This window comes from Sinohyriopsis cumingii, chromosome 10 (assembly GCF_028554795.1).
Source record: "Sinohyriopsis cumingii isolate HCF-2022 chromosome 10, ASM2855479v2, whole genome shotgun sequence".
NCBI classification, from domain to species: Eukaryota; Metazoa; Mollusca; class Bivalvia; order Unionida; family Unionidae; genus Sinohyriopsis; species Sinohyriopsis cumingii.
Genome location: NC_142970.1, coordinates 24,731,220 through 24,747,433, shown reverse-complemented (window position 1 = coordinate 24,747,433; position 16,214 = coordinate 24,731,220). Strand labels below are relative to the sequence as shown.

Here is a 16,214-nt window from a genome sequence, read left to right as displayed (position 1 = left end):
TGTGACAAGGAAGACAAATGGATCCAACATGTCCGCAACGGAGGAGGCGAAAAGACTATCGGAACGTATTGCGTGGATGGCTGGGACTTAGAAAAACCCAAGATCGTGCACAAGTTTATCGGTTGCTTATTTCACGGATGTCCCGTTTGTTACCCTGAACGTAACACTAAAAATCAGTTTTCACAACGAACCATGGAAGATTTCTACGAGGCTACTTGTCAGCGACACTTGAAGTTAGAACAGCAAGGACACCAAGTGGTGGAAATATGGGAACACGAATACGATCACCGTTTGAAAACCGATCCCGAGTTTAAACGTATCGTAGAAAGTTACAAGTTGATGGACCCCCTGAACCTGAGGGACAGTTTGTACGGAGGACGGACAAATGCCACCTGTTTGCTGTACCACGCTGACGAAGAGAAAGGAGAAGAAATCAAATACCTGTACGTGTGCTCACAGTATCCTTACGTGTGCAAATATTGTCGCTCAACTGCAGGATATCTGCAATTGCTGCCGGACCACATCGACCTGGATCACATTCGAAAGTACAAAGGCTCGATCAAGTAAAAAGTTTTGCCTCCCACAGACTTGTACTATCCCGTGTTACCTCACCATTGCGAAGAAAAACTGATGTTTACCTTGTGACGTACTTGTGCCGAAACGTGTAACCATGACCAACCTTGTCAGCACACCCAGGAAGAACGCGCCTTGACGGGAACGTGGGTCAGCGTGGAAATGTTCAAAGCTCTGGACATGGGATACCAACTGTTAGAAGTGTACGAAATTTACCACTTTCCCAAGACACAAAAATACCACAAGGGTGACCAAACTCAGAAAGGCATTTTCGCAGACTATGTGGATGCTTTTTCAAAACTTAAACAAGAAGCCAGCAGCTATCCTTCCTGGTGCCACACTCGCGAAGACCAAAATACATTCAGAGAGAAATACTGGGCGCAGTAAGGCTTCACTTTAGACCACATGGAGAAAAACGAAGGTAGGCGATCGTTTGCTAAAGTGATGTTAAAATGCTTGTGGGGTAAAATCGCACAACGTGCGTGTTTACCTAAGACAGAGTATTTAACAAAACCTTCCCGGTACTTCCTGATGATTCACGACAAAACCAAATACATGAAACACGTGGACGTCGTTCGTGAGGATTTCATATTGGTCAATTACAAAGATATGGACTTTGTACAAGCCGCAGAATTTGGAAATGTCATCATTGCGGCTTACGTGACAGCTCTTGCTCGCTTAAAATTGTACGAAGTTTAGAACTGTTAGGTGATCGCGTCCTGTACTTTGACACGGACAGTTGCATCTACATCGATCGCCCGGGTCAACGTCACCCTGACATCGAAGGAGACCGTTCATGAGCGTTGCCAGACGAGCACCCCAACGAGATGATTTTAAGTTTTGCTAGTGGCGGTCCTAAAAATAACGGCTACGAATACCGGGAGAAACAGGGAGAAGTGCACACGGTGTGTAAAGTGAGAGGATTGACTCTCAATTATAGCACCAGTCGAGTGATGAACTTTGGGGTATTGAAAGAAGCCTTGCAGTCTGGAGAGGATGGAAACTTTAAAGTGACCACCTACCAACCGAACAAGATTGTACGTTTACCCACTCATAAAATCGTCAGTCGACCCTTGGAAAAACTGTATCAAATCGTGTACCAGCAGAAGTGCGACTTCCCAACCACTTCACTTTGCCGTACGGTCACGTTGATATTGGTCAGCATATAAAAAGGGATAATATGCAAGATCGATAGTTCATTGTCACTACCAAGACCAAGCGAACAAGATGAATCCTTTAAAGCAGACATCATTCAAGTTCGAGGATTGTAAAACAATTTTACCTCCCCATAGTTTGACAAGTAGTGGATGGATATGACCCATGCATTGCGACAGAAATTGTCCGGAAGGAAACTGCAAGTGTCCATGTGGTTACCATTGTAATTGCGTAACGGAGTTTGCAGTTGAGTACGGTGCTGTGCCCTGCAATGAGAGCGATGCAGTAAAGCATCATGGGAACCTTGTTCTCACTACCACTACCATAGAAAGTTATGCTGTGAGTATCAAACCTGACGGATGCGAAAGCGATGCCACTCATCATCGTTGACTCTTTACTGGTTTTCATTGTGGATGTCAACCTTCACGTCTACCACGATACTTATGTCGTCCGACACTGAGCAAACTCCTGTCGATGTCACCCTACCCTCATCGAAACGAACCTGTGAAAGACGAATATTTGTTCCCTGTGTGTTTGCCTGAATACTGCGACTTTGAAAATCGTCTTCAATTGTTCAAGGGAAAATGGCCTAAATATATATAGGACCGATCCATCAAGAATTAGCCAGAGCCGATTTTTCTACTTGGGCGAAGGAGATAAAGGAGATAAAGTCGCGTATCTCAGTTGCGGTGTGTCACTGCACCAGTTGGAACAACAAGATCTAGCATATCTGGAACATGCTCGATGGCCTCCGAATTGTCACTACCTACCTTTAGTGTGACCGAGTCATTGAAGTGACCTAACATGTCGTTTAAGAAACCAAATTGGCTAGGAGTCAAACGTTGGAAACCACTTAGACCAATATTTTAAACCCCATTTAGAAAATAATATTCAATCATTACCAAACGAACTGCAAGAGGAGATCTACGAGGAAGTTTGGCAGGGACTTGCCAGAGCAAAATCTCAATGGGTGACTGTAGAACTTTTGTGTCGAGAAATTCACAAGAGGAATGTGAAAAAGTCAACAAACGTTTAAGATTTCTCTGGATCGAGTGTGTGTTCACCCCATTAATCTACTTTAGACCGTTTAGATTTCAGTGGCATTCTTGATCCTTACCCTGAATGGCAGTGGCCAGAAATTACTCACTATGTTCATTACTTTCGCTCTATGAGAAGATTGTAAATAAAATAATACTGACTGATATTATCATGGATACTTTACAAGAGAATATTTTGGGTTTGCCTTATGGAGTTGAGAAAACGGATTTACCGAGAACTGGTCAAAATTCAAGTGACACGTAAAGAACAATTGTATCCGTTAGGTCACCGGTGTTTAAACCACTGGTACCTGAATGCTATAAGAGGACTGATTCAGGAGAAAGTGTTCCAGTGGTCAGACCTTGTTGAACTGTTCGAGGACGAGAAGGATCGGTATGTTAATGATTTTTTTTACTACGAGATACACATACTGCAACTAAGTCCAGAGAAAGAGTTAGAAAGTTACCAAATCTTTTACGCAACGTCAACTTAGTGGAACATGAAACTTATGAACGAACTGTGATCTGTATGTTAGTGATTGAACCATTTAGATTCGCTACTGGAGTACGATTATCTCGGTGCAGAAAGTGCATTTATTGCTTTCGAAAAAGAGGGTAGTTAAACAGGCTACCTTGCCACAAATTTTCTCAGAAGTGATTCAACAGATTCCGTGGAAGGAAATCAATGACACTATTCAAACAGTGGAAGATTACCGACACTTATTACGAAAACTGTGTCCATTCATTGGGGTTGACATGTGGTGTGTGTCTTAGAGACTTGTTTTCTGGGATTTCGTTTACCAGCCGATTCCTCGTGTACTCGTTACCAACAATACTTACCACCCAATAAAATATGAAAGTGGTTCCTTTAAATGTCCACGTCATCTGGATACTTCTCGACCTCTACGGGAAAAAAGACTAGTCAGATTTTAGGTGCCGAAGATGTGTATGACGATGGGTGTGTAGCTTGTGACTTACATCTTCATTTGACAGATGTACGTGACTGGAAAAATTGGGGTTTTGAGGCTTGGACCCAAGAAGTGACTCATTATGCTCGAGAGTTGTGATCCTCCATTACAACGTCCAAGGAAAAAAGTCACTTTTAAATCTGTGTTAGTTACCGTGCCAGAAGATACCGTCACCGATGGCAACCACTCCCCTGAGGACAGGACTGTCATGGACATTCACGAAAGACCCTTCCGGGAGGACACTTGTGTGACATTACCCCATGTAGAGACTTAAGGACATTACACAGTGTCCCTAGGACATCTTGGTTACCCAAAACATGTTGTACAGAGTCTTGCTTATATTTCCCTTTGATCATTTTTATGCGTATTTTATCGTTGTACTTAACCATTTCGCTTTTATGCATTTTTGTATTTCGTGTTTATTTTTAAAAAAATCATTAAACGTGTCCTGAAAAAAGTATAAAAACTCAAGTCTTGTTTGTCTTCGTGTCACAAGTGACATACCTGGCACTTTGGTTACCTCTGCTGTCTCTGTTCCCTCTTCCTCCACTTTCAAAATCATCGACGATCGTGCCAGTTGGGAGTCCTTGTATCTTCGTCATCCCTTTGACATGCTCATAGCTGGGCCTAGTGGTTCAGGCAAAACCGAATTTTTCAAACGTTTGATCGAACATAAAATTCATTTGATCGATCGTCCACCTCAACGTATCGTGTGGTGTTACAGAGTTTCAATCGGAGTGCAGTCTCTTGTGAGAAAGTCAAGGCGATTCCATCGTGTTCGTCGAAGGCATTCCTAACGAAGACGACGGAATCGTGTCTGACCCATATGTCAAACCCATCTGGTCATTTTCGACGACATGTTAGAAGAAGACGAAGAAGAAATTAAACTGTTTTGTTTTTTTTTGTGCACGCAAAAGATATCATCGTAATGCCAGTGTCATTTACATCACTCAAAGGTTGTTTCAGTAAAGTAAAGCCCATCAGTCTCAATGCTCATTATGTGGTCTTGTTTAAAAGCCCTAGAGATAAATCGCAAGTGCAAGTTTTAGCCAAACAGTTAGGAAGGCCTTGGCTAACTCATGCGTACGACGATGCCACTCAAACACCACACGCCTATTTACTCGTCGATTTGAAACCCACTACCCCTGATGTTTTGCGATTTCATACCCATTTGTTTCACCACTGGTGTCAATACGGATGGCCTGTCCTGTGCCTGTCTCCGTCGTCGACTTAACCAAAACATCCATATTAACCTCGGACACTTTTCGTCTGCCTCACACAGCGTCAACTTGACGTCCCTTCAGTCTCATCTACCCGTTAAATTGATTCATGCCTCGTATGGCATCAGTCGCGAAAAGATCCACAAATACGTGCTCGTGTCTTAGAAGCCAGTCTCAAAGAAGTCTTACGATGGTTTGCGGTGAAAGCACGTCAATTACTGCAAGGCATCATTAAGATTCCTCCTCAAACCAAACGCTTTTTGATAGAAACAAAGTAGCCTTGACACAATTGGCCGATCCCCGCATCGACACTGAAACCAAAAGGCAAATCATTCTTAAACCATAAGCAAGCGGTATTCTAGGAGGTGTCATCATTCGCTCCCTCGTAAAATGTGATCCTAATGCTCTCAAAGTTCTCCCCAAGAAAAAGGCCACTCCCAAACAAGCCAAAGGAAGTCCAAAGAAGAGCAGCGGTGTCAACACCAGGTCACAACCCCAGAAAAAGAAAAGCCCACTGCAAAAGAAAAAGAAAAGTCGCCATAAAAAGAAAAGCCCTCAGAGAACAGCTTTTACCAGCAAGAGAGGCACTTCGATCAGGACGCAACCTTACATTAGCAAACCACAACCTGCAACATCAGTGACAGCTTCTCCAGTAGCCTCAGGTTCTTCCAACTCTCCGTTGCTGGAAATGCGTGTCTAACTCCATTTCACACCCGTTCGTCCTCAGTTGATGACACCATGGAAACCCGCGTCCCCAAGAACTTCTCCTCCAGCGGCGACACCCTCCTACTCTTTAGCTGCAGGCACTGCAGTCTCATCTTCCAAGCAGCTCACAAAGTATCTGCTCCCAAAATCAAAGTCTAAGACAGATTGGGCATGTTACAGAGTTTGCTGGATTTGTCCAAGCAAGAATTGTCCCGAGTTAGTCCGTTGCGAACCCCTCCCCGACGCGTGATGCCTATCAATGCCTGGAATCAAGTTGATACGACGCAAAGACAATCAGTGGCGACGCGTTCCAGTATATAAAAGACCTGAGACAAAGCATTGGTATCAGCGTTTTCTTGTGCTCTAGAATGCTCAAAGGAAGTCACTTCGATGTTACCCTAAGAAATTACACCGTAGTCCAAAGAAAAAGAGGAGTAACCAAAGGGGAGGAATCTTTGCCGATTTTGAAAAACACATTGTCATCTTTATGATGAAGCTATAGTCAAAAAAGGCGTGTGCTAAATCATCGACGTTAGTGTATTTTTGGTGAGTGTCCCGGAACCAACAAGCAAAAGATGTCACCCTCCAGAAAACATCCCGCTTCTAAACCCAAAGGAAAGAAAAGAAAATGACTGCATCCTCGTTTAGTCAAACATGGGTACATGTTGTCCGTCCTGTTCAAAGCCTATCCACCCATGTGATAAAAACTCATTCAAACGGCCTCCAAAAATGTCATCGATACCGTGTGAGAATGTTGTTTGAACGTTTTGAAAGGCAGGATACCTTTGTCTCAACATCAGAAACAATGCTCATGCAAACATCGTCACGTTCTTCAACAAATGGTTCAAAAGAAAGTCCCCATTCGTCAAAACAAGATGTTGGTCCAACGCGGCGAAATTTTGCAACTGTTGTTAGGACCTTTGCTGAAGGGAGTAATGGTAACCATACTGCGATGACTCGTGAGAGCAAGATAAAAGGGCCCTCTGGAGTCCCAAGATCTCAGACGTCACCCTTGACACCGAGTGGAATGACGAAAACTAGCTTTAGTGCCTTGCAAACAATGAATGGAATATCATCGTTGGCAAGAACAACGGACCCCACATTTGCCTCACAATACACGTTTGAGCGAGACGTCCCAGTTACAGCACGAATTGCAGTCCATGGTGGATCGCCACGATTTGTCCGAAATAGAAAAATCGCAAAAGTACGGTCAACTCTTGCAAAAACTGCAACTCTTTCACCAAAAAGCTTGAGACGAAACAGCTCCACCAACTCCGAAAGATTTCAAAACCTTTATGAAAAGTCCATTACCCATACCACCACCGCTATCCCCAGTGGTCATGAGAGACCTCTCCCTACCAAAGCCTGAGGAGGAAGAGGTACGAGAAGTCTTTCAAACACAGTCAGCAGCTCCCATACCTAGTAATATTGCAGCGTCCATGTTGACCCCTTCCCCCACACCACAACGAGAAGAAATGAATGCTTGGGTTAAAAAGATGATGTCCACTCCTCCTTCAACAGAGGTGAAAATGAAAGAAGGGAAACGAGAAGTGAAAAAAGAAAACACGACCAAAGTCATTCCATTACCACCTTCATTACCTTCGACTTCTACTCCTGTAGCCCATCGGACACGTAAATCCGTTTCCAAACCACCCTTTCTCCCCCTCCAAATTAGCATCAGCGAAGTGTGGGTGACTTATTAACAAAATCGATCCATCCCATCCTGCAGATTACGGACGAGTTGAGAAATTGTATCGTGCTCCCAAAACTCGACTGAAAAGTCGCCGTTTACCTCAAGTACAACGATGGTTACAAGAACAAGCTTCATACACTTTACACAAACCCACTCGACGCAAGTATTCCAGAAGTCGCACCCAAGTGGAGGTTATTGATCACCAATGGCAGGCTTATTTATCCGATGTCTCTCATTTGGCCACCTACAATCGTGGTTACAAATATTTGTTTTGTGTCATCGATGTCTTTCCCACATTTGCCTGGGTCGTGCCATCGATTTCCAAATCGAGCAGCGAGTTAGTGCGATCCCTGCAACGGGTGTTGAAACAAAACGGTCGTCACCCTCTTCGATTGCAAACTGACTAAGGCACCGAATTCCTGAGCCAAGCTTTCCAAAAAGAATTAAAGAAACTTGACATTCATTTTAACACCACCGAGAATCACGAAACCAAAGCTAGCATCGTGGAACGTTTTCAACGCACTTTGAAAGAACGCATTTAGAAATATTTTACGTATCATCACACTCTCAAATACATCGACATCTTACCGCACCCGCTTTAAGCATACAACCAATCTTACCATCGAAGCAATGGACGTGCCCCCCAAGAAGTGACTTCCAACAACGAAATGCTCGTTTCTGATCGCCTGTTTGGTACGTCTCCAACGGTGGCTGTCCCCAAGAAAAGTGGAGTGTTGGCCGTAGGAGATTGGGTGCACATTGGCAAAACCAAACGTACATTCGACAAAGGTTACTTACCCAACTGGACCAACAAATTCTTTCGTGTCACTGGACGAGTGCATGGTCGTCATCCTGCCGTCTATAAATTGGAAGACATGAACGAGGAAGTGTTAAAAGGAACGTTTTACTTACCCGATCTACAACTTGTCACCAAAAGAGAAGACGAAGTGTACGACATCGAAAGCATTCTCGAACGAAGAACTCGTAAAGTGGGGAAAAGACGTGTCAAAGAAGTCAAAGTTCGTTGGAAAGGATATCCTCCCAGTTTTGATTCTTGGATCGACGATTCACAAGTCGTCGACTATAAAATGTAGTGACCATCATGCCATTTCACACAGCCTCAGTTACTGCTACCACTGCAGCGACCACTCCTTCACCCAGTTCTTCTCTGCAAGATCTACAAAAACAACCCTTGTGGGTGTGGTGTGGAGAACGTGTGCCTAAAACGCAAATCTTCTTTATCTGCCAAATCTTTGTGGTGTATTGTGCCATCGGTGCAGCCATTGCCAATGTGAGTTTGCAACAAGGAGACAAACCAATTGTGGACCATTTTATTCAGCAGAGATTTCAGTCTCTTGGTTGGTTGTTTCTGTTCTTATCGTGGTCGTCGTCTCTTCCATACTCTCATATTCAGATTCTGTTTGGTTGCATCTATCATCTTCTTCATCATCTACCTTTTCCTCCATTTCATCTTCAGTCTTATTTTCTTCCCTTGTCGTTTCTCTTTTTCTTTTGCGTCCGGTTTTTCCTCTCTATCTCATGTCCCTTGTGTGGCTCAATATCTGCACTCTCTTGTTCTGTTTCATTTTCCTGTGGCGATTCTATCCCGCTTTCAGCCTTTCTTTTATTTCTATTTCTTCTTGGGATTGGTGTTGATGTCAGTGGTGTTGCTAGTTCTAGATCGGTTAAGTCTTTTTCTTCTTCTATTTCTTCTTGTTCAAGTCCTTTAAATCTATTTTTAATCGTGATTTCTTCTTTTGCTGGTATTATTGTTGCTCCTGTTCTGTTTGGGCTTAAAATTTGCTGCCACTCTGGCGTTGATTGTAAGTCCTGGATTTCCGTTATATCAATTTCTGGTAACGTTGTGTTTGTATCTTCCTCTTCGTTTCATTTTTTTTCTACCCTTATCTTTTTGATCATGTCCAGAATTTCCTTTTGTTGTTGCTCCAGTTTTTGTTGTTTTTGTTGTTGTTGCTGTTGGGCCGTATTTCCTGAGATGTTCTTATGAGATACTACCTTACTGGCGTATGTATTTGTTTCTCCTCTTTTTTCAGTTTGCGGTCCTTGGTTTGGACAGTCTCGAGGCCCATGGCCGGTCTGCTGGCATCTGGGGCAACTTCTGTCGTTATCTGATCCTTTATACCATGTTTTGAGTTTGAAACCTAGTACATAAAAGAAGATCGGTATTTTTTTTTTTTTTTTTTTTTTTTTTTGCATCTTCCTTATTTAAGTACATTGTCCTGTTCCCCGATTTTATTGGAGCAAAGCCCCAGACCGTTGCCATCTTGTGGGTTACTATGTTCATCCTGAACTTTTTCTCTATCTTCGTTTTTAACTCTTCATTGTCCACTTCCAGTGGAAGCCCCATTACTTGTATTTCCGTGAGTCTCGGCTCTATTTGTCTTATGAAGGGTTCAGTCGACATCACTGTGGCTTTTACCCTTTTTATTTCCATCTCTCCAGGATCTAGCAGATGTACTTGGTCTTTTGTGCATAACACGTATTTATAATTCCGGCATGTTGGAGTCCATCGATTTTTCCTATGTTGACCCCCATTGTATGGTGTGCCGTTAACACTTCTGCCTGTTTGGGCGCTGTAGGTGCAACTCCAAAATCTATGGTCTGGCAACCTGCTGGGTGGCTAACAATTAGCGTATTTTCTTCCACTCTTGTTTGGTAAATTTCCCCAGCTTCGATCCTTTCTGAACTGTGTTTACTGGCATGGCATGTATATCTATTGTTTTGAATTAATTGTGAGCTGATTTCACTAAGGTAGATCGCACACCAATATTATTTGGATAAGACAATTATAAGTGCTATTTAGTGATTTTAGAGGCGGTGATGCCTATCAAGAAGGATTATCAGAACGTTTATTATACACTTATTGATACTATTTACCTATTTTACGTAGGCAAAGCTAAGCATATATGTAATAGGGTACAAAAAGTAAGATACCTATTAGTCTCACAAAAAAAAAATTAGTATCCAAAAGATTTGTATAAGATGCTAGATTTATAATGCAGGCAAATATGCATACGTACAAATATCTCACACGATTTTTCTTACCCACTGGTACACTGTTTCTAATCCAAAATGTTGAACATAAACATGTATCACACAAGCTCCACACTTGCTTGTTTAGGCGGCATTGCATTGTACTGTACTGTACTACTACAATCTAATAAACTGGTACATCCCAGTCATGTGCACTGCTTATTCCGCTATATTCGGAAATGAACACAATAACGAAAGCTAAAGTTGCTTGTTTGATATACGTTTATAAATGACCACATGTACATCTCTGGGTCTTTCTGCCTCTGAATTCAATCACTGTAAATATCAGTACATTTGCCCACCCGGCCATCAGTCAAAGCCTTTGAACTTGCCGACAAGCTATTGTATCAGTTTCTTTTTTATGTATTCTATATAAAATAGCAGCATGTATGTACATCAAGGGGTCTTTTAGTCACTGAATTCTGTCATTGTAAATATCAACACATTTTCCCACAAAGCAGGTAGCTGAAGCAGGACTGGCAAGTCTTTGAATTTTGCCACTCACCTATTACATGCAAACAGAGGACTCCCGCCTCAGTGATTTTCTGCATCCCAGATAAAAAAAATTGGCGTCCAAATATGTGTAGTTAAGAGTTTCTGAGATCTCTTATATTTCTATCTTTAAAATAATTTATTGATCTGGATGAGCCTAAATTGGTTTTTCTAGGGTGAGTCTTGATGCTGACAGTCAGAAATCACATTTACACATGGATTTCAATAGGAATGTGGAACATTTTTTTAACGTGTGTGTGTGTGTGTGTAGTCTAGTTTTTAAATGTAGGTTTAACAATTTTTCAGTCATTATTGTTACAACATCTGCAGTGTGGCAGATTATAGTGATATCTAGCACTGGGGCATCATGCCACAGATATGTAATATGATCTACCACCAGCCAAATTATCTTGACACCAGACCAACCAGCCCTAACACTAAGCTCCTAATTCTAAGCACCTAGCAAGGCAGCCATAAGTACCATTTTTATCAGTCTTTGGTATGACTTGGCCACGGTTCAAACTGGTGACCTTCTGCATCCAAGGTGGGTGCTCTAAACGTTAGATCACCAGAGCAGTCATATATTTTATGAAAGGTATTTATCTAAATCAAAGGATGATCATTCTTTCTTAATGCAAATTGGATTTTCAACCTGGAGTGATTTCTCCATCCACCCTGTGTCAACTTCTCCAGATATGTTGGGGCAAATTCTCCATGGGGCAATTTTATGAGAGGCAGTTTCTCCATAGAGTGAGTTCTCTGTGTGCTTCATCTAAAATTCTACTAAATACTACTAGGTCAAACAAAGCCACACAAAGCCAGACAAAGTCACACAAAGTCTGACAGTCATTTGAAGTCAACAAAGAAAAGACTACAATGTATTTATATTGTAAATGATACTGTCGAGTAAAAGTCAGACCAATTCAATTTGAAATTATCATTTTTATTTTAAAATAATATGATAAAACATGAATAAAAATAACATCTTTCTTTTTCTCATCGAGTTACCCAGCATATTTCACTTAAATGTTTTTTCTCCACTATGAATCCTCATGTGCTGCTTTAAATGTCCACCCTGATTAAACATTTTATCATCCACTTCACACTTGCATGGTTTTTCTCAAGTATGAATCCTCATGCTGTTTTAAAAACCACTCCGATTAAACATTTTATTACAGAGCACTTGATAAGGATTTCCCGAGCATGTAACCTCACGTGCTGTTTTAAATGTCCACTCAGCTTAAACATTTTACCTCATACTTCACACTTCAATGGTTTTTCTCCAGCAAGAATTCTCGTGTGCAGTTTTAAAACGCCACTATAATTAAACATTTTATGACACGTTTCACTTATATGGTCTTTCACCAGTATGTATCCTCAAGTGAGTTTTTAAAAGTCTACTCTAATTAAACATTTTATCACACTCTTCACACTTATATGGTTTTTCACCAGTATGTATCCTCCTATGCTGTTTTAAATGTCCACTTTTATTAAACATTTTGCCACTCACATCACACTTAAATGGTTTTACTCCTGTATGAATCGTCATGTGCTGTTTCAAAACTCCACCATCATTAAACATTTTATCACACATTTCACACTTATATAGTTTTTCTACAGTATGTAACCTCGTGCTGTTTTAAATGTCCACTATTATTTAACATTTTATCACACATTTCACACTTGAATGGTTTTTCTCCAGTATGAATCCTCATATGCTGCATTAAAACTCCACTCCGATTATACACACATTTCACACTTATATGGTCTTTCACCAGTATGTATCCTCATGTGAGTTTTTAAAGGTGCACTCTGATTAAACATTTTATCACACTTCACACTTACATGGTTTTTCACCAGTATGTATCCTCCTATGTTGTTTTAAATGTCCACTTTTATTAAACATTTTACCAACACATCACACTTAAATGGTTTCTCTCCTGTATGAATCGTCGTTTGCTGTTTTAAAGCTCCACTATAATTAAACATTTTATCACACATTTCACACTTGAATGATTTTTCTCCAGTATGTAACCTCATGTGAGTTTTTAAATGTCCATTTTTATTAAACATTTTATCACACATTTCACACTTATATTGTTTTTCTCCAGTATGTAACCTCTTGTGCTGTTTTAAATGTCCACTCTTATTAAACATTTTATCACACTGTTCACACTTAAATGGTTTTTCTCCAGTATGAATCCTCATATGCTGCATTAAAACTCCACTATCATTAAACATTTTATGACATGTTTCAATTATATGGACTTTCACTAGTATGTATCCTCATGTGAGCTTTTAAAGGTCCACTCTGATTAAACATTTTATCACACATTTCACACTTATATGGTGTTTCACCAGTATGTATCCTTATATGCTGTTTTAAATGTCCACTTTTAGTAAACATTTTGCCACACACATCACACATAAATGTTTTTTCTCCAGTATGAATCCTCATATGCTGCCTTAAAACTCCACTATCATTAAACATTTTATCACATATTTCACACTTATATGGTTTTTCTCCTGTATGTAACCTCATGTGCTGTTTTAAATGTCCACTCTTATTAAACATTTTATCACACATTTCACACTTGAATGGTTTTTCTCTAGCATGAATCCTCATATGCTGCATTAAAACTCCACTCTTATTAAACATTTTATCACACATTTCACACTTATATGGTCTTTCACCAGTATGTATACTCATGTGAGTTTTTAAAGGTCCACTCTGAGTAAACATTTTATCACACACTTCACACTTATACGGTTTTTCACCAGTATGTATCCTTATATGCTGTATTAAATGTCCACTTTTATTAAACATTTTATCGCACACAACACACTTAAATGGCTTTTGTCCTGTATGAATCGTCACGTGCCGTTTTAAAACTCCACTATCATTAAAGGTTTTATCACATATTTTACACTTATATGGTTTTTCTCCAGTATGTAACCTCATGTGCTGTTTTAAATTTCCACTCTTACTAAACATTTTATCACACTGTTCACATTTGAATGGTTTTTCTCCAGTATGAATTCTCATATGCTGCATTAAAATTCCACTCTGATTAAACATTTTATCACACATTTCACACTTATATGGTTTTTCGCCAGTATGTATCCTCATGTGAGTTTTTAAATGTCCACTTTTATTAAACATTTTATCACACACATCACACTTAAATGGTTTTTCTCCAGTATGCATCATCATGTGCCGTTTTAAATCTCCACTACAATTAAACATTTTATCACACATTTCACACTTACATAGTTTTTCACCAGTATGTATCCTCATGTGAAGTTTTAAATTTCTACTCTGACTAAACATTTTATCACACACATCACACTTAAATGGTTTTTCTCCTGTTTGAATCGTCATGTGCTGTTTTAGAACTCCACTATAATTAAACATTTTATCACACATTTCACACTTTAAGGCTTTTCACCAGTATGGATCCTCATGTGCCTTTTTTAAATATCCACTATCACTAAATTTTGTATAGCACACTTCACAGTTATATGGTTTTTCTCCAGTATGCACCACTTTAAATCTCCACTCTTACTAAACCTTTCATCACATACGACACACTGAAATGGTTTTCCATTAGTATGGTTTTTCATCTGCAGTTTCAAATCTCACTCCTGTTCAACGTCACACTGAACACATACATGGTTTTCTCCTTGATGTATCCTCAGTTGCAAATCTCCATTCTGATTAAACAGTCAATCACATAGTTCACACGTATATGGTTTTTCTCCATTATGCTTCTTCACAAGCCGTTTTAAACTTCCACTCTCCTTAAATAATTTATAACACTTCACACTTAGGCCCTAAACGTTTTTTTTTTTCCTTCTTCTCCAGAATCTAACATTTTGTGCTTCTGCAGTGTTCAACGTAAATTAAAACATATTTCTGGGTAAGTAGAGGCAACATAAAGGAACACGAGGAGTACAACCCTCCGCTCGATTCGGGTCTCACTAAACAGCCCAAGACTCTCCTAGAACCAATCAAGACCTTGTAAAATACCTAGCTTAAATTTCAACAACAACACAAGCAAACAAAGAAACAAAAAGTGTTAATATTTGGCGACTGTTCATGTAGCGGGAAAAGTAGCGAGGTCAAAAAGTTGCCAAGGGAAATAACTCCCATTCAGACGAAGAGTGATAAAATTTTTGATAAAATATGAACTGAACTGTGTTAATTGAGACAATGGTGTTTTCACCTTGTGTAAAATGCCATAGGCACATTAGGCCACGCTTGCTTGCTTTGTCTTGTAATATATGTGATAAATGGCAATATCGCATTTCGATACAGGTTAGTGTAATGATTCATTATCTTTTTTTTTATATTGTCAGTCTTCCTCTCTTATTTATTTATTTATTTTGTTATTTATTTATTTATTTATAAATATATTTGTGAATTTCTGAGTTGAACATACCGAGTAACATAGATGTTGCTTGTATATTCATACATTTTAGAACGAAATATATATATATATATATATATATATATATATATATATATATATATATATATATACAAACACACACACACACACACACACACACACACATATATATATATATATATATATATATATATATATATATATATATATATATATATATATATATATAATGATTGTTTCACTTCAAGCTTACCAAATTCATACAGTTCTAGAATTTCTTTATTTTTAGAACATAATGTAAATAGTACAAAATTGAATTAGTTAACGATTAGCAAAAAAACTCTTACCAATTTCAATATTTCAGACTCTCTCCAAAATTGTTTGTAGTAATTGCGAAGTATTAAATGCTTGACTTTAAATACCTATATATTATGTTCTGTAGCTTCAAAGGTTTATTCCTAAATTAATTATTACCGATCATGAAGTTAGTAGCGAGATCTTCTATACAATAAATCAATACTACGATTACAGGTAGTATCACATGATCAGGTGAGGCAAAATTGGCCTTTTCTTTTCCTCCTCTTCGTTTTTTTTCTCTCCTCCTCCTCCTTCTCTATTCTCTCTTTCTCTGCTATGGTCTCCATGGCCAGCTCATCCAATAGGCGTCGCGCGTACTCCAGGTGCATCTGAAGTTCCATAATCTTTGCTATTCTGCTACTCATCTTCAATATTGATCAATCAACATGGGTAGCCAGACTGACTATTTGAAGTTAAGTGGCGTGCGCTCGCATTGAGCATGTGCCACTGGTTAATTTGCACACGGTGCAATTCTTGATTACTCCTGAGGGAAGGAATGGTGCCGCACCCCTCAGGCTTTTATGTACTCATAGAGTACTTTTTGATTG

General features: G+C 39.6%; 1 protein-coding gene across 1 annotated transcript; it reads right to left on the bottom strand.

Annotated features, from left to right (window-relative positions):
• Window positions 1-13,017: 13,017 nt before the first annotated feature.
• Window positions 13,018-15,022, bottom strand: LOC149789746 (uncharacterized). The gene has a single exon (XM_089971751.1). It carries the CDS (start codon window positions 14,322-14,324, stop codon window positions 13,152-13,154), a length of 1,173 nt encoding a protein of 390 aa, XP_089827877.1. The 5' UTR covers window positions 14,325-15,022; the 3' UTR covers window positions 13,018-13,151.
• Between the last annotated feature and the right edge of the window lie 1,192 nt (window positions 15,023-16,214).

Bases quoted from the DNA above. Each gene is read 5' to 3' on its own strand.
- LOC149789746 (XM_089971751.1), bottom strand. From the start codon at position 14,324: ATGTGTGATAAAATGTTTAATTATAGTGGAGTTCTAAAACAGCACATG.